The sequence below is a fragment of the Trachypithecus francoisi genome, unplaced genomic scaffold (genome assembly GCF_009764315.1).
Source record: "Trachypithecus francoisi isolate TF-2019V2 unplaced genomic scaffold, Tfra_2.0 Lachesis_group8, whole genome shotgun sequence".
Taxonomy (NCBI): Eukaryota; Metazoa; Chordata; class Mammalia; order Primates; family Cercopithecidae; genus Trachypithecus; species Trachypithecus francoisi.
Window position 1 is genome coordinate 11,973,517 of NW_022681473.1, and position 18,765 is coordinate 11,992,281.

At 57.1% G+C, this 18,765-nt stretch overlaps 1 protein-coding gene across 1 annotated transcript; it reads left to right on the forward strand.

Moving 5' to 3' along the window:
• Nucleotides 1-319: 319 nt before the first annotated feature.
• On the forward strand, nucleotides 320-18,417 carry FADS3 (fatty acid desaturase 3). Its single transcript, XM_033205125.1, has 12 exons — nucleotides 320-848; nucleotides 11,829-11,939; nucleotides 12,470-12,667; nucleotides 13,133-13,234; nucleotides 13,349-13,471; nucleotides 13,771-13,831; nucleotides 14,403-14,479; nucleotides 14,995-15,092; nucleotides 15,502-15,598; nucleotides 15,771-15,850; nucleotides 15,973-16,098; nucleotides 18,079-18,417. The coding sequence occupies exons 1-12, from the start codon at nucleotides 636-638 to the stop codon at nucleotides 18,128-18,130; spliced, it is 1,338 nt and encodes a 445-aa protein (XP_033061016.1). The 5' UTR covers nucleotides 320-635; the 3' UTR covers nucleotides 18,131-18,417.
• The last annotated feature ends 348 nt before the right edge of the window (nucleotides 18,418-18,765 follow it).

Below are 18,765 nucleotides of genomic sequence, written 5' to 3' on the forward strand. Positions count from 1 at the left end.
CTGTTCACAGGCACCCCGAGACAGCATCCCCTCTCCGGGCGCACTGGATTTGACATTGCAGGACGCGCGGCTGGAAGCCCCCCAGGCCCCGTGGCTTACAGACCCGGACTCCGCCTCGGGTTCCCGAGGGCGCGGCGAGGCGCTGCGGGACGCCCAACAGGTGCGTGTTGTGTCCCCAGGCCCCGCGCTCCGGGTGGAGTAGAGAGCTCGGGAGCCCGCAGCACGGGGAGAGGGGGCGGGACGGCGCCCCGGGGCAGGGCTGGTTGGCGGCCACCGTCCTCCCGGGCGGGGCGGGCCGCCTCGACGCCGCCCTCCCGGGCGGCCAATGGAGGCCGAGGCCCCGCGCCTGGATTGGAGCGGGCGCGGGGGTCAGCCAGCCTCGGGGGCCGGGGCCTGGCCGGGGGCGGGGGGCAGGAGAGGCGAGGCGGGCGCCGTCCGTGCGGTTATAAAGCGGGGAGTTCCCTGCGCCGCGAGCCGGGAGGCGCACGCTCGCTCGTACGGCGGCCGCGGCGGCAGGGCGGGGCCGGAGCAGCGGGCGGCGGCGGAGGCGGCCCCCGGGAGCGCTCCTCGCTTCCCTCGGGGTCTCGCTCGGACCTCGGCCACCGCCTGGGATCCTCAGGACTCGTACGTGCAGCATGGGCGGTGTCGGGGAGCCCGGTCCGCGGGAGGGATCCGCGCAGCCGGGGGCGCCGCTGCCCACCTTCTGCTGGGAGCAGATCCGCGCGCACGACCAGCCCGGCGACAAGTGGCTGGTCATTGAGCGCCGCGTCTACGACATCAGCCGCTGGGCACAGCGGCACCCAGGGGGCAGCCGCCTCATCGGCCACCACGGCGCTGAGGACGCCACGGTAAGGAAGCCGTAAGGAAGCCACCCACCGGCGGGTGGAGCCTGGAGCTCGGTCGTGGGCGTGATGTCCTGCTCCACCTGTGGGGCCTTAGCATCCCCGCTCCCCTCGCTGACCTTTGACCTCCACGCCGGGACCCAGAGTTGGGGTGGACTAGCCAGGGTCAGATGTGGGGTAGGGAGGCCAGTTCCCTGCGTGGAGGACCCGCAGCTGTCCGCGGAGCAGGTCTGCGGGGGAGGAGGGGGCCTCAGAGGTGGGTGTGTCATGCTGCAGAGCCTGCCCTCGGCGAGGGGCTGCCCTGTTGCTCGCAGGTCCCTGTTTCAGTTCTGGGTCCCCAGCAAGCTTGGTGCTTGCTGAGTGCTAGGGGTGGGGCAGGGCAGGGTCCCCAGGGGTCGGTAAGGACCTGCCATTAGAGGCTGGGGGCTGGGCCGGCCTGAGGTCTGTGGCTTTCCCAAGAGCTTCTGTAAAGGACTCAGGGACAGTGACTCACCTCTTCGGGCTAGCAGCTGCACGTGGGAGGGCTTTGCCAGCCAGGCTGGGTGGGCCTCTCCGGGAAGCACAGTCACCCCAGGAACAGGCTGGCCCCTGGGGACCCCAACTTCCCAACCCCAGCCCCTGTCTAGACAGGGAGGGATGTAGCCTGGTCCCAGGGTACTGTCTGGCTGGAGTCCGGTGGTGGAGCAGCCGGACCAGCCCCTTTTCCTCAGTTCCCCACCTGGATAATAGGGGTTGGGGCCACGATGCCGTCCTTGACCCTCCAAATTTCTAGGTTGGCCACACTGAGTACCAGGAAGGTCTTCAAGACCCGAGACATGAATTCTGAATGCTGGCGCTTTGGGCAGCAGAGGAGATTCTGTCCGGTCCCGGGACGCTTGGTGTCCCTCTTGCCAGGGCCACCTGCACTCTGCTGATTGCCATCTCCAGCACATTGTACAATCTTCACTGGCCTCTTTGAGGAAGAAAGCCCCTCTTTTCCCCTTCACACCATGAGGCTAAGGAGTGAGAATAAGAATCCTCCTGAAATTCTAAAAAAAAAAAAAAAAGAGAAAGCCTTTTCCATGGGTGCTCAGGGGCCAGACGCTGGCCCGAGGGAACAGCACAGCCGTGGGATGAAGCAGCCCAGGGGCAGTATTTGAGTGTGCAGGTGTTTGCATGTCTGGGTGAGTGTGGGTGTGTGTGCCTGCCTTTCTGCCAGGGCATGGCGAGATGAGGAGCACGGCTTCTCCCCATTGGCCTGGCGGAGCCCTGGCCTCCCTTCAAGGAGTCTTGTGGATGCCTGCTCTGGTCTTTTTTTTTTAAAAAAAATCTGTTTTATTTATTATTTGTTTAAAAATAGAGACAAGGTCTCACTATGTTGCTCAGGCTGGACTCAAAGTCCTGGGTTCAAGCATTCCTCCTGCCTCAGCCTCCCAAAGTTCTGGGATTAAAGGCATGAGCTACCACTCCCTACCTGCTCTGGTCTTTTGTAACCTGGAGGACAGTTTAGATACAGAAAACTTTACTCCCCGCACCCCTCACCAACCGCTGGAGAGAGAGGAGTCTTGCTCTGTCACCCAGACTGGAGTGCAATGGCGCCATCTTAGCTCACTGCAACCTCCACCTCCCAGGTTCAAGTGATTCTCCTACCTCAGCCTCCGAGTAGCTGGGGTTACGGGCATGTGCCACCATGTCCGGCGCATTGTATTTTTAGTAGAGACGGGGTTTCACCATGTTGGCCAAGCTGGTCTTGAACTCCTGACCTCGTGATCCACCCACCTCCACCTCCCAAAGTGCTGGGATTACAGGCGTGAGCCACCACGCCCGGCCGGGATATAGAAGCTTTTATTTCATCACTCTTTCCTGCCTGATGCCAGGCCCATGCTGGGGTTCCTCCCAAGTGGAATTACTGACTTAACATTTAGCTTGGGATGCTGAGACTTCCATCACAGTTTTCTCATTGATTTGCAGCCAAGAATATCTGTTTTAAAAACGTCTCAGGCCGGGAGTGGTGGCTCACGCACGCCTGTAATCCCAGCACTTTGGGAGGCTGAGGTGGGCAGATCACCTGAGGTTTCGTTCTTGTTGCCCAAGTGCAATGGTGCGATCTCAGCTCACCGGAACCTCAGGTGATCGGCTCACTTGAACCCAGAAGACGGAGGTTCCGGTGAGTCAAGATCGCACCATTGCACTTGGGCAACAAGAACGAAACTCCGTCTCAAACAAACAAACAAACAAATAAACAAAAAATATCTCTCTGCTCCTTGGGGCTGGGTCCCAGCTCTGCTATTGGAGGCGCTGAGTGACCTTGAAGCAAAGCAGGCATGTCACTCCTCTGTGCCTCAGTTTACTCATCTGTAAAGTGGGGAGAGCTGGGGCAGACAGCTGGCTGAGGGCAGGACCATGTCTTCTCAAGTCCATGGCCCAGGGCTGCCATGTAGTAGTTTGTATTCGGTAAATGCTGCTGGCCCCTAAGTGTGACTGTGCCCTGCAAACTGCAGCGTACGGTGGGACAGCCCTGCACGGCTACCCCTTTCCTGGGCGTCCTTAGCTGGTTTCGGTCCTATCTGTAGTAGGAAGGGAACACTTTAGGCTGCCTCTTAGCTCCCTCAAGGCCCCACAGCCTGGACTAGAGTTGCCAGAAACACTTGGTCCAATCAGGACAAAGGGACTGAGGTTGCTGGGGCGGAGCAATCAGCCTTTGTCCATGATGAATCCGCAGGGCAGACCAGGAGTTGGGCCAGCCCAGTGCCCTGTGTAGTTGAGCCCAGGCCCCAGGCATCCCATCCTGGGCGGTGGCCTCAGGTGGAGGTGGGGCAGCCAGTTGCCAGGGCTGTGTTCTGGCCGTCACCTCTCACCAGCCCTGGCTGCCCATCAGCTGTTCTCATGTCCAGGCAATGAAGCCTTCCTGCCAGGAAATTCCCAGAGTTTCTATGCCATGAAGTCAGCCTGTGACCATCTTGGGACACAAGGCCGGGTGCCCTGGGGAGAGTACTCTGGGCCCTTGGCCAGGTTTGTCTGAGAGTCATAGGCAGCCTGATACTAGTGGAGCCAGCCAGGGAGGGATGAGGCCCAGTCGCTGCTGGCCATAAGTATACAAGGGCCATGTGCTGAGCACCTACTATGTGCCAGGTTTTGAATTCAGTACTTGATTTATTGAAACTGTCTCTTTTAATCCTCAAGGTGCCCCTATGAGGCAGGTGCCATTTATTGTTATTGCCACTTGACAGATGAGAAAACAAAGGCTCAGAGAGGCAGAGTGGCTTGAAATTCAGTGATTGGTCCGGGATTTGAATCCACAGCCATGTTCTTAAGTGCGTGCTATGCTGCCACCTAGCCTGTTTATTTCCAGCACTCATTCATTCTTCAATGATTGACTCATTAAATCCATCAGTGAGCATCTTCTCTGTGTCATGTACGGTTCTCACCTCTGAAGATGTAGCTGTGAGCAAAACTTCTACAGGGAATGAGTTCACAGCAGAGGGATCGGCTAGAGCAAAGGCTCAGAGGTGGGACCGTGTGTCCTCTGTTCCAGGAATACAGTGTGGCTGTAGCAGAGAGCAGTGGAGAGAAAGCCTGGCAGTGAGGTCTAGAAGCAGCCGGGCTGGCTCATGCTGGATATTTTTGTCCTCGGGAGGACTTTGGCTTTATTCTAAAGAGGATGGGGAGCCCCAGAGAGCAGAACAGGGGAGCCTGGGGAGTCTGATGGACATTTAAAAGGATCCTTAATGGAGAGAGCGAAGGCAGAGCCTTCCAGAAGGGTAAGAGAAGGGAGGATGGAGACCTGCCCTCCCCCAGGGGAGACCACTTAGAAGAGGTAGAGTGTGGCCAGGGCAGAGAGCAGGAGAGGCTGTGGACACAGGCACACTGGTCCAGTGCGAGCCATTAGACATTAGATTTAGCTGCATGTTGTCTTTAGAGAGGGAGCCAGCCTGGCCTCGCTCTATGATCTTGGACACATCCTTTCACTTCTGTTTCTCAGTTTCCCCATTAGCGTGATGAGGATGAGAATGCTTGTGTCCTGGGCACACTGTGAGGGTGGTGCTGGGCACCTGGGTGCCTGGTTACCATGGGCAACAAAGCTGTATTCATGGGTGTGGTGAACGCATTGCCCACAGCTCCTCAGGGCAGACAAGGGGTTTCCCAGCAGCCCCTGGTGCCCTTTCGGCTGAAGCCCTAACTGGGAAAATCCAAGTTCCAGCAGACCCCTGAGCCCTCTGCCTTAGGGCCCTCCTTCTAGGCGGTCCTCTGAGCCTGGCCTGAGCTGGAGAAGGTAGTGGCCAGTGCTGCGCTGGAGGCTGCATCATAGTAATTGCAGCCAACAGTTATTGACTAGGCACTGTTCTGAGGGGTTTAGATGTGGTAACTGATTGAATTCGCCTAACAACTTTATGAGGTAAGTCCTATTGTTAACCCATTTTGTAGATGAGCAGAAAGAGTTTGAAACTGGATGGTGTAATGGAACCTTCTTGGGACCCTTGGAGGGTAGGGCCTTCGTACTTGGGCCATGAGGGTAGGGTTTGTGTCTGGGTGGGAGCTGGGGAGGGACAGGACTAGGACTGGGCAGATTTGAGGACACGGGACTTGGGGGGGGTGGCTCCAGAGCCACTCCGCTCCCTCCTACCACACTGACTGCCTTGAAAGTCCCCTAATGGCCACTCCCATGAAGTGAGACTGCTCTGGGCCTCTCACAGGCATTTTCTGCAAGGCCACCGCCCACCCAGGCCCCTTCCCCAGAGGAGTTGCAGTGCCCTGCTCCTTCCTTGTGGAATAGTTGGCGTCAGCAGGATACTGCCCCTGGGCGTCCCTCTGGGTCTCTTCCTGCGGGTTTCTGATGAAACAGCCAGGCTCCAGTACTGGAGCCAGAGGTCAGTGGTGGAGAGAGGACCAGGAGCCAGAGGGTATAGCTGCTTTGGGGCTACTGTGGGGTCAGGGACACCTGTGAGGCCAAATATCCTGGCTGCAAAAGACTTCACAATTATGCCCACCCTTCACCAGGACATTGAGGGGTGCTGGGGGACAGGGATGGCTTCTTGGGGACGTCTGCTTTCGAGTTGGGCTCCGCTACACAGGCCAAATTTGGATGTCCCATGTTTAGAGCTGTGTTTCTTTTGGACCTCTTTGGGCCTCAGTTTCCTCATCTGTAAAATGGGATATTGATAGTGCTTCCCCACAGGCCTCCTCTGACGGGTGCCAGGGAGAGGATGGGATGGAGCATGGTGTGCTGGGCATGTTCCTGCTGTACCCACCCACCTGGGAGAGGAGAGAGGCAGGAATGTCTTGGGGGTGTCCTTTGAGGCATAGCCCTGTCACCCCAACCTCCTACAAAGGCATAAGAAGGCAGCAAGGACAGACCCCGACCACCTGAGCCCTCAGCAGTCCTGCCATACTCCCTGCTTCACCCCCTTCCTGACTGATCTGGAACATTCTGGATTCTTCTAGGGAGTGACCAAAAATCCCTCCCTGCCCTGCTGTGTCTCTGGGGTGGAAGGAGGCTCCCAGCCCCTGCTCTATCCCAGCCTCAGGCTTGGCCAGGACTTAACAGGCAGGCAGAGAAGCAGCTTCTCCAGTCTCTTCCCCAACACCTGCAGGCCCCTCCTGCAGGCACTTACCTCTAAGTGGACTCTCAGGAGGAGGCGCATCAGGGCTGCAGGGCTGGGAAAGAGCTGGGCTGTGGAGCTCTTGCCAACCACCAGGCCCCTTCTAAGTGCTTTAGCGCCACCGACTCCATCCTCCCAGCAGCCTTGTGAGATGGGGATTTGTGGTTCTCAGTTTACCGATGAGAAGTACTGATGAGAGAGGGGTGTGGTCTTGTCTGGGGCTCCCTAGCTCCTGGGTAGCAGCTCAGGTTCCATCCTGGGCAGGCTGGCTCTGGGATCCCTCCCCTGACCAGCTGCTGTGTGGGCTTCATGGTGGGGCTGGGGCAGGGCATGAGCTCTTGGGACCAACTGAGCCACTCTAGGCTTCCAGGGACCAAGGCCAGGCCGAGCTGTCTCCGTGTCCTGAAGGAGCATGAACATCACAGAAGATAGGCCTGGGTTCGAATCCCAGCTCTGCCACTACTAACTGTGACTGGGGCAGGTGTCCCTTCCCGCTGAGTCTTCATTTCCTCACCAGCAAAATGGTTCGTGCCCGTGCTTTGGGGGCTGTGGAGGGTTGGCTCTTGTTTACTTGTTCATACCTGCTGTTGAGCAGCTGCTCTGTGCCGGCCTCTGAGGATGCCGCTGTGAACAGAGCCTGTCGCTGCCTCCGGGAGTTTGTGTTTAGGGGTGCCATTTTGATTCCAGCGCTTTCACCCAGCTCTGCTTCGGTACCCAATGGGAGACCTCGAGTACCGCTTTCCACTCACTTGGGTGTGTGGGGGGTTGGGGGGACAGGGCTTGGTGCACATACCCCTGGGTGGATGTTCCTGGGTGCACTTAGGGTGGGTGAGGGTGGGACCTCCCACAGTTCCCTGAGGCTCCATTGATGAGGCTCAAGAACAAACCACCGCCCTGCCCCCGTGGCCCACGCTCCCAGCAGCTGGGCCCTTGGCTTCTTGAGATAGTGACTGGCCTCATGGCAAGGACCCCCGCATCCCACCTAGGAAAACTGCTGCCTCCCCTCTGGTCCGGGAGTGGCCACAAGCACAGGTTTTCATTTTTTTCACTTGAAGTTCTGGGATACATGTGCAGAATGTGCAGGTTTGTTACATAGGTACACATGTGCCATGGCGGTTTGCTGCACCTGTCAACCCCTCATCTAGGTTTTAAGCTCCACATGCATTAGGCATTTGTCCTAATGTTCTCCCTTCCCTTGTCCCTCAGCCCCCCAACAGGCCCCGGTGCGTGATGTTCCCCTCCCTGTGTCCATGTGTTCTCATTGTTCAGCTCCCACTTATGAGTGAGAAGAGACCTGGGTTCTGATCTAACCTCAGTCAAATGGAACTGTGTGACCTTGAAGAAGTAGCTTAACCTCTCTGAGTCTTAGTTTCTGCGTGGCCCCCCCCCCACCCATCCTTAAGAAGAGGCCCAGAGAGGACCAGGTCATATGACCTCAGCCAGTTCCAGAAAAGGCTGTTTGCTGGTCTGTCAGGTTTCAGCCTGAGTCCAGGCCCCTGCCCTACTCGCACTCCCTGATAGCATGAGAAGCACAGCCCTGGGGTGCCCACCCAGCCCTGAGAGCCCAGCCTGCTTCTCAGGGAACTGTCACAGCCCCACCTGTCCCTCCCCCAACTGGAGCCCTGTCAATGGCTTTGGGGTTCTCTCACACAGCCTTGAGGGGGCTCATACCTCCCCTTATCATTGCAAGGGATAGGTCTGGCTTGAAGACCCTTGGGTGGGCTTGGCTCTGTCCTCCCCGTCAGTGCCTCGACAGGGCTGGCCTGGGTGAATCAGGACCAACGGGAAAGGAGGCGAGGAGACCAGTCTGGACCCAAGATCCTCAGCTCAAGAAGGTGGCCCCAGAACTGACACGGGATGAGAGAGGGAAGGGCTGGGAGGGAGGAGATTCTGGGGCCACAGCCACAGCTAGCACGTTGTGCCGGGTGCGTCTGTGCGTGCCAGCTGCATCTTTGCGTACCTTGTGTGCAAGGCTGTGTTTGGCTGAGTGTTCATGTGGGCTGTGATTGTGGGCATGTTTCTGAGTGATGCCTGCTGGGGTGGGCTGGTGGGTGTGTCTGCATGTGTGTGTGCGTCTGGGGAGTCGCAAAGGAGAGAGAGAGACCCGGCATCACGCTGGCTCAGCCTGAAAAAGGTAGGACATCCTGACGTGTGCTGCAACATGGATGGACCGTAAGGACACTGTGCTGAGTGAAACAAGCCAGAGGCGAAGGGACAAACATGATTTCTCCCAGATGAGGTTCCTGGAGAAGGCAGATCTGTATGGACAGAAGGTAGTGTGGTGGTTGCCAGGGGCAGGGGGAGGAGAGAATGGAGAATTAGTATTTAATGGGGACAGGCTTTCAGTTGCGGAAGGTGCAAAGGTTCTAGAGCTGGATGATGGTGATGGTTGGGTAACACTGTGCATGCACTTAATACCACTGAGCTGTACACCTAAGCATGCTTACAATGGTAAATTTCATGTATATTTTACTACAATTTGTAAAAAATTGGCTGGGTGTGGTGGCTCACGCCTGTAATCCCAACACTTTAGGAGGCCAAGACGGGAGGATTGCTTGAGCTCAGGAGTTCAACACCAGCCTGGGCAATATGGTGAAACCCCGCCTCTACAAAATATACAAAAATTAGCCTGGTGTGGTGGTTTGTACCTGTAATCCCACCTACTCAATAGGCTAAGGCACAGGAATCTCTTGAACCTGGGAGGCAGAGGTTACAGTAAGCCGAGATCACGCCACTGTGCCCCAGTCTGGGCGACAGAGCAAGACTCTGTCTCAAAAAATAAAAAATAAATTAAAAAATTAGAGGCCAGGCGTGGCTCACACCTGTAATCTCAGCACTTTGGGAAACTGAGATGGGGAATCACTTGAAGTCGGGTGTTTAAGACATACCTGCGCAACATAGTGAGATCTTGACTCTATAAAAAAAAATAATTCAAAAGTTAATGAGACACGGTGGCATGTGCCTGTAGTCCCAGCTGCCGGGGAGGCTGAGGTGGGAGGATCACTTATGACCAGGATTTCAATGCTGCAGTGAGCTGTGATTGCGCCACTGCACTCCAGCCTGGTGACAGAGCGAGGCCCTGTCTCAAAAAAATTTTTCAGTGTTTTTGTGGGCTGGGCGTGGTGGCTCATTCCTGTAATTCCAACACTTTGGGAGGCTGAGGTGGGTGGATTGCTTGAGCCCAGGAGTTTAAGACCAGCTGGGCAACATGGCAAACCTCATCTCTACAAAAAAATAAAAAATTAGCTGGGCATGGTGGTATGCACCTGTACCAACAACTACAGGAGAGGCTGAGGTGGGAGGATCCCCTGAGCCCGGGAGGTTGAGGCTGCAGTGAGCTGTGACTGCACCACTGCACTCTAGCCTGGGCGATACAGCAAGACCCTGTCTCAAAAAAATTAAAAAAATTAAAAAAAAAAAAAAGTCACCCAGTGGGGTCAGCAGAGCCCCAAGAGTCTTCTTCCCTCCCAGCATCCCTGTACACCAGCTCCAGCTCTGCAGGTAGTCGGGGGCCCAGACAGCTTCCTCGGGACCCCACAGCGTTCCCTCTGCCCCTTTTTCTACGAGTTTTGCTGCCTCTGCTTCAGGATTCATGTCCAGAGGTGGTGAGATCTGCACTTATACAGCCCCTCCTCTGTGATGAAGGAGCCAAGTCAGCCCAGGTTATTCTAGAAGGGGCACCCTACCAGCCCCCCAGTCCGCACGCTGCCCTGGGCCTATAAAAGCAGGCAAGGGGACCCCTAGCAGATCACGTTGGTATTACCTCTTAGTGGGTGCTGGAGGGACCTGAAGTGCTTTCTTCCTCCAGGGTTGTAGGAGAATGTCCTGGCAGTGACTTCAGGGCCCTGCCGTCACTTCCGTTTTAACCTACACCAGCTGGTAGGCTCATTAGCAAGAGGACAATAGGAGGCCCCTGTCCTCAGCTTTTTCTGCAAAGGTGTTTCCTTTAGCAACGGGGAGGCCTCCCTTCTCCAGACCTGTGGGGACAACACCATCCAGCTGCTGCTTCTCTAGTCGAGGCTGCTGTGTGGCTCTGGCTAGCCCATTCAGAGGGAGACTCTGAAAGTACAAGGAAAAACATCAGTCCAAGAGCTGTGAGCCATTAGTGAGCCGATTACAATACCATGACCACTGGCAGACCCGCAGGGCTACGTGAGCCCAGGTGTGAAGTTGAAGCTTGCTGTACTTCTGGGGCCACTTCCTGGCTGGTCTCTTTCCCTGGCCCTTATCTTTCTCCTGGTCTGTCTTTTCCTCTCACCCTCTTTCTTCACTATTTCTTCCTTCCCCTGCATTGTATTCCACCCCCATTCCAGCTATTACACAGAATCGCAAGAATGTTAGATTATTCATTTTATTTATTATTTTTTCTTTTTTGTAAAAACAGAGGCAAGGTCTCACTATGTGGCCCAGGCTGGTCTTGAACTCCTAGCCTCAAGTAATTCTTGTGCCCCAGCCTCTTACAGTGCTGGGATTACAGATGTGAGCCACCATGCCTGGCCCATTTTATTTACTTAAAAAAATTAGGCTGGGCACGGCGGCTCACGCCTATAATTCCAGCACTTTGGGAGGCAAAGGCGGGCAGATCACCTGAGGTCAGGAATTAAAGACCAGCTTGGCCACCTGGGGTCAGGAGTTTGAGACCAGCTACTCGGGAGGCTGAGACAGGAGAATCACTTGAACCCAGGAGGTAGAGGATGCAGTGAACTGAGATCGTGCCATTGCACGCCAGCCTGGGCAACAGAGCAAGACTCTGTCTGGAAAAAAAAAAAAAAATTACATTTTCTACTCCCACTTCCTGCTTTGTAAGTCAAATGAGTTTAACTGTTCAAGTGTCTTCCTTGCAAACCCCCAAGGACTCAGTGTGTGTGGCCCTTGACTGATCCCCCCCACCCCATGACCCAGTGATCCTCAGTTCCAAGTTTTCCCACCTACCCTTCGCCCACTGCTTATATTTATAAAAACAGGGTGAATCAAATGTTTGTGACCCAGATCTTATTCTACATGCAGTGGAAACATGTATGACTTACAGAAGCTTTTTGGAAAAGTAGAACCTTTCTTCGTGGTTCAAGAAATCAGCGTCTTCCAGGGAGGTCTTTCTGAAAATCCAGAGCTGTAGATGTTTGACCATGTTCAGAGAGGGGCCCTTGTGCTGGGTGAAACAGATGGGGCACAGCAGGCCATGGGTGAAAAGCAGGACAACCTGGGGCCCTGGGAGGACCAGGGAGGGCCCATGGGCAAGGCGGACCCACTTGCTCCCATGTCTTTGACTATTCATCGGCCGGCTGACTTTCAGTCCACCTGTCATCTGCTCTGCCCATCCATCCATGGTCCTTCCGCCCGTCTCTGCTGGCTGCTACTGTGCTACTCAGCTGTGTCTGTCTGTCTGTCTGACTGTCCTCTCCTTCAGGATGCCTTCCGTGCCTTCCATCAAGATCTCAATTTCGTGCGCAAGTTCCTACAGCCCCTGTTGATTGGAGAGCTGGCACCAGAGGAACCCAGCCAGGATGGACCCCTGAATGTGAGCAGAGCCCTAGGGGAGGCTCAGCCCCTGAGGGAGGGGGATGGCTGGAGGGCTGGAAGATATTGTCACATGGCCAGGAGCAGCTCCCTCAGCATTCGCCGAAGTGGATGCAGGGCCAGGGCTGGGCCTCCCCTCCCCTCCCGGGGGGCAGGCAGTTGAAAGTGAAGCTGTAGGGACGCCCTGAGAAGTCCAGGGCTCCAGATCTGGTTTAGCCAGGCACTCGTTTGGATCCCGAGGCAAGCTCCCTCCCTGTTGTCACCTAGCATCCCCATCCTCAAGGAGGATTTTAATGAGCTGGTTTCTCTCCTGGCTCTAGCGTCTTACCCACCCATACCTTTTGGGAGGGAGAGGAGGCTTCGCCACCAGCCAGTGCTCCAGCTCACACCCTGGGCTGGGTACTTTCGCCACTTCGTTCCCCTTTGCCCACACCCCTTGGGCCTGGTGCTGGGAGGAGTGGCGGGGGCTCCAGGAGAATGGGCGTGGAGAGAAATTTCTTCCTTGGCTGATTGGCCCTTCTGCTATGGCAGGCACAGCTGGTCGAGGACTTCCGAGCCCTGCACCAGGCAGCCGAGGACATGAAGCTGTTTGATGCCAGTCCCACCTTCTTTGCTTTCCTACTGGGCCACATCCTGGCCATGGAGGTGCTGGCCTGGCTCCTCATCTACCTCCTGGGTCCTGGCTGGGTGCCCAGTGCCCTGGCCGCCTTCATCCTGGCCATCTCCCAGGTGACCCTGGCTCTGTGTTGCAGCCACCCTAACTGCCCAACAGACATGGGCCCCCATGCACGTGGGCATTGTGAACATATTTGCTAAATGAATGAATGAACCTGTGAAAGGATGAATGGACGAATAAACGGATGAATGAGTGAACAGCCTGAAGGCTCATCATGCATGTCTGTGGGTCAAGCTGTGTTCCAGATGAGCCAAGAAGTTCCTTCTTTAACAAATCCTGATCAAGCACAGGGCCACTGAGCCAGAGGCTGCTGCCCTGCAGCTTCGTGACACTTACAAGCCCCCTCCACTTCCCTGGGACTCAGTTCTTACCTGTAAAAAGAGAACACTGGCCCACAAGGGTCTTGAAATGGAGCATTAGCACAGGGGTACCCTGCAAGCTGAAAGGATTCGCTGGGGCCCCAGGCCCTGGCGGGCTCCATCCTTCGCAACAGCTTCTGACCCTGCCTCTCTTCCCAGGCCCAGTCCTGGTGTCTGCAGCATGATCTGGGCCATGCCTCCATCTTCAAGAAGTCCCGGTGGAACCATGTGGCCCAGAAGTTCGTGATGGGGCAGCTAAAGGTGAGGGTGGGGTGGGTGGGCAGCCAGGCGCTGAGTGTCGCTGGGTCTGCCCGAGTGTGTGGGCACAGAGTGGGGGGCACAGCCTGCTCCTGAGAGCCCCTTCCTCCTCCACAGGGCTTCTCCGCCCACTGGTGGAACTTCCGCCACTTCCAGCACCACGCCAAGCCCAACATCTTCCACAAAGACCCAGATGTGACGGTGGCGCCCGTCTTCCTACTGGGGGAGTCATCTGTCGAGGTGGGTGGGGAGGGACGTGGACACCCTCTGGTTGGGCCTGCAGCTAAGAGGGAACTGATGCACTGGGTCCCCACTCTGCCCCCGACCTAGCCCCTGATCTAGCCTCCACTCTGGCTGAACCAACCCCTGCCTCCATGTCTTTCCTTCCCACCTGCCATAGCCGCTGGGGACGACCAGCCCAGTTGTTAGAATCTAGAATTGCCTTTGACCCTTGGCCCCAGCCAGCCCTATGACCTTGCCCAGGAGAAGGAGGTGGCCTGGAGAGCTGCTGTCTCCAGCCACTCTGCCTGTCTCCACAGTATGGCAAGAAGAAACGCAGATACCTGCCCTACAACCAGCAGCATCTGTACTTCTTCCTGAGTGAGTGTCCATCTGTCCTTCTGGGATGGGGGAGTGCCTGGACCTGCACTGTCCTCCCTGCTGTCCTGGACCACTCCCTACCACTTCCTGGGCCAGGGACATGCCTGTCAAGTCTCCCTTGTCATGGCACCCTCCCAGCCTCTGCAGCCTGTACATACTCTCCCAGCACCATGCCTTTGCCCCAGCTGTCTCCCGTGCCTGGGACAACTTGCAGCCATGGGCCATCACAGCCCTGCTGGGAGCTTCCCCAAGCCCCACGTAGAATTTCTTCCTGCCCTCACACTAGAGTGGTCTGGAGCCCTAGAGTCTTTGGGCAGTTGTTGGGGTGGACAGAGCAAGGACTCAAGGCTGGCCCTGACCTGCGGTGAAGGATGGTGGGAGGTGGTGGGGTCAGGGCAGCCTGAGGAGGCTTAGACACAGGGTGGGGAGTGATATGGGGTCATTCTAGCTGGACGTGACCAGCACCAACATCCCAGGGACATTCCTGGAGTAACAGAGCCCCTCCCTCTGCTGCCCACCCACCTTGGCAGTCCAGCCCCCCTCCTGAGCGCCCTCACGCCTCTTCTTGCAGTCGGCCCGCCGCTGCTCACCCTGGTGAACTTTGAAGTGGAAAATCTGGCGTACATGCTGGTGTGCATGCAGTGGGCGGTGAGTGGGGTTGCCCAGGACCCCAGGCATACGGCTGCCGTGGCAGGAGGTGGTGCCTCGGGGAACAGTACCTGCCCATGAAGGCAAACGGTGCACATGTGCGTGCAACAGTGGGGCTCACATGTGTGCGCACAGCAGGAGAGCGAGTGTGCCCGTCGCCGTACGTGTGTGTGGGAGTTGAGGAATGGGGGGTGTGTGGGTCTCTCTCGGTGAGGGTGTCTTCCCAGGAGGAATTGCGGGGCCGACTCTGCCAGGCATCTGTGTCCCTGGCAGGGTCTTCCCCAACACACCCTGCATGACACCTTTGTCACTAAAGTCAGCCTCGTGAGCTGGCAGGGCAAGGACCCTGTTCCTTTACTCAACTGAGAAAACCAGAGGGGGTGGTGGCCTGTCTTGGGCTCTGAGGCAAATCAGGCAGAAGGGTTGGATGCCTGAGGTCCCCCTCCCACCCACCAGGCCTCCAGACCTCCGGGCACCTGGAGACCTCTCGGTATTGCCTCTGCCCTCCTCTGCAGGATTTGCTCTGGGCCGCCAGCTTCTATGCCCGCTTCTTCTTATCCTACCTCCCCTTCTACGGCGTCCCTGGGGTGCTGCTCTTCTTTGTTGCTGTCAGGTATGGCAGGGGGTGGCGAGGTCACACACAGGCAACAGGTGACCCCACTGCACCCCCCAACCAGAGCTCCCCTTTCCCGGTCTGCAGAATGGGGCCAGTGGCACTGCCTCCCTGGCTTGCTGGCGGAATCACGTGAACACAAGCGTGACAGAAGCCCAGGGTCAGTGGGTTTAGGGAGCGTGGCCTGGCTTCTAAGTGGCCCCGTGGGGGTCAGAGCTGCTCTGGGCTCAGCCTCACAGTGGACACTGCTCCATTCAGATTCTTTAAACACTGGCAAGGGGGCGGTGACCACACTCCTATTGTACAGATAAGGAAGTCGAGGCCACTTGGAGACAGCTGCCCTCCAGCCTCCACTCAGGGTGCCTAAGTGGTGAGCTGGACCTAGGGCAGTGCCCGAGCCTCCCCACAGGGTCCTGGAGAGCCACTGGTTCGTGTGGATCACACAGATGAACCACATCCCCAAGGAGATCGGCCATGAGAAGCACCGGGACTGGGCCAGCTCTCAGGTGGGCAGCAGGGGTGGGCTGGGTGGGGCCTGTGCTGGGTGGGGTGGGGGATCCCCGCTAGGAGCCAGCTGGCAAAGGAGGGATGAGGCCCTGACGGGGCTGCCAGGTGGGGGATGGTGGGGCCAGGGATCTGCAACGGCTTTCTCACCTGTGCCCCGCTGGCTTCCGGCAGCTGGCAGCCACCTGCAACGTGGAGCCCTCGCTTTTCACCAACTGGTTCAGCGGGCACCTCAACTTCCAGATCGAGCACCAGTGAGTGTGGGTGCTGGGGGCCAGTGGGAGGTGGGGAGTGGGTCCTGGGAGGGGACCCGTGGTTGGGGCCTGTCTCTGGAAGCCTCCCACTTCAGGTGCCAGCACACGCTCCCCACCCCCAGCCTCTTCCCCAGGATGCCGAGACACAACTACAGCCGGGTGGCCCCACTGGTCAAGTCACTGTGTGCCAAGCACGGCCTCAGCTACGAAGTGAAGCCCTTCCTCACTGCGCTGGTGGACATCGTCAGGTGAGGCCGCAGCCTGGCCCCTCTGCTCTGGTGGCTTCCCTAGGGCCTATGCCTGCCCTTGTCCAGGTCAGCCTCCTGCTGAGTCCCCGGGGCCCCTGAGCCTTTCTGTCCGTGTCCCAGGCCCTTCCTCCCTTCCCCAGCCTTCATGCACACAGCGAGAATTTCTGGAGCACCTGCTGCAGACTCACAAACACAGCAGTGCCTGCGGTAAGCAGGTCTCTGCAAACCTGCCTCCAAAGGCTAAGGGAAAGAAGCTAACAGATCCAGTTTCTCAGAAAGAAACACTTAATAGGGACTTATAAACAGAAGCCATGTCTCAGGGCCGGGCGTGATGGCTCCTGCCTGTAATTCCAGTACTTGGGGAGGCTGAGGTGGGCAGATCACTTGAGGTCAGGAGTTTGAGACCAGCCTGGCCAACATGGTGAAACCCTGTCTCTACTAAAAAAAATACAAAAATTAGCTGGGTGTGGTGGCGGGCACCTTTAATCCCAGCTACTTGGGAGGCTGAGGGAGGAGAATCACTTGAACCCACAAGGCGGAGGTTGTAATGAACTGAGATTGCGCCACTGCACTCCAGCCTGGGCGACAGAGCAAGACTCTCTCAAAAACAAACAAACAAAACAAAAAACCGTATCTCGGGCAGCCAAGAGTTGGTACATCCCCTCACATGCCCTCCTAAAAGAACCCTCTGTATAGCAAGCTTTTAGGGTGAGCCCCATGCAGGTGGTTCTTATGAACCTGGTGACCACTGGAGATAAGCGTCTACAGGAGGAGGTTATCTATGCCGTGAGTTTGGCACTCAGGGTCAAGCATCGGTTATCAGACAGTTTTGCTTGAAGATGGCATTGCCCTTGCCATTTGACAGGCTGTTTTCCTACAATCAAGCAAAACAGACTCCAGGGAGCTTCCTGCCCTCTTGGAGCTGATGTTCCTTCTAGCAGAGGAAATGGCAAGCAGTTAAAATAACAAATAAGTACATTACAGGAGATGGGCAAAAGAACAACGAAAAGCCCCTCAGGGTGGAGACAGGGCGGGGGGGGGGGGGGCGCAGGCAGGGGCTGCAGTTTTTAATAAGGTGGTAGGGTGGGCCGTATTGACAGGCTGACATGTGAGCAGGGACAGGGAGTGGGGGAGAGGCTTCAACACGGGACATCTGGCAAAGAACGTTTAGGCAGAAAGCGCTTGGCCCTGAATGCCAAGCTCATGGCATGGATAACCGAGGCGGGCATGCAGGCGCTCAGGGAAGGGACACGCCCGGCTTGTGTCTTGGAAAGCTGCCCCTACTGGGAATGAGTGATGGGCAGGAGTCGAAGTGGAAAAGTAGAGCAAAGGACACTGTAGCCATCCAGGCGAGGCGTGATGGGGCTCAGCCCTTGTGGTCACCTTGGAGGTGGGGAACAGAGGCCAGATTCCAGGTCTTTGCACACGCTGTTCCCCTTACTTGGGTGCCCTTCCTTCCTATGCTGGGATTCAGACGCCCACTTCTCCTTCATGATCCCTCCCAGCCTGATGCTGTGAGCCCCTGCCATTTGGCACAGCCCTTTAGAGCGCCTGGCACAGGGCTTCCTAGCAGGTTGTTGACATTTCTGGCTCCACTGCCTAATATCAGGCCCAAGATCGGGTGGGCAGGTTCCACATCCTCTCTGTCCCTGAGTTGCAGCGCCCAGCAGGAGGAGGCAATGGAGAACTCGATGCAGGAGGGACAGGCCCACCCAGGCTCATGCCTGGACTTGGCCTTGGCTGCCCTCCAGCTCCCCTACCCCACACCCCTTACCCCAGTCCAGATTCCATTCCAGAGAATGAACATTCAGCTGTTCTCCCAACCCACCCTCCGGGCCCGCATCACTGCCTGCCCCAGGGAAGGGAACCCACAGGGAATGGGGATATCTCCGCTCACACCTATCATGGGGGATACAGGGGTGTTAGGATCTTGCAACTGAGATCCTAACACCCACCCCCACTGCCACCCCCACCTCGCAGATCCCTGAAGAAGTCTGGTGACATCTGGCTGGATGCCTACCTCCATCAGTGAAGGCAACACCGAGGCGGGCAGAGAAGGGCTCAGGGCACCAGCAACCAAGCCAGCCCTTGGTGGGACCGACACCCCCACCCCTCCACTGGCCAGCCTGGCAGTGCCCTGCCTGCCCTCCTGGTACTGTGATCTTCCCCTCAGCCCCTCACATGTGTATTCAGCAGCCCTACGGCCTTGGCTCTGAGCCTGATGGGACAGGGGTAGAGGGAAGGTGAGCGTAGCACATTTTCCTAGAGCAAGAATTGGGGGAAAGCTGTTATTTTTATATTAAAATGCATTCAGATGTATTATGGAGTGGTGAATTTGCATGAGTTCCTGGCCCAGGAGACCTTGGTGTGTGTTTTCTGAGAGGATGACAGACAGACAGATAGATAGACAGGGTGTTTGGGTCCTGTTTCCCTCACCCTGGCTCCTGGGGCAGGAGAGCACTGGGGGAGGTCCTCGTCAGCTCACATTATCTCCCAGGCCCCGGAGCAGACAGCCCAAAGCTCCCTATGGCCTCCCAGCCCAGGACGGTGTCAGCAGAGGCCTCCTGGTAGGGCCAGGGAAGCAGAGGGTGGCAACCCCTTCAGCTTGGTTGTTGAGTGAGATACCTGCCCTCCTCCGGGTGCCACCCGGCCCCACCCTGATTCACT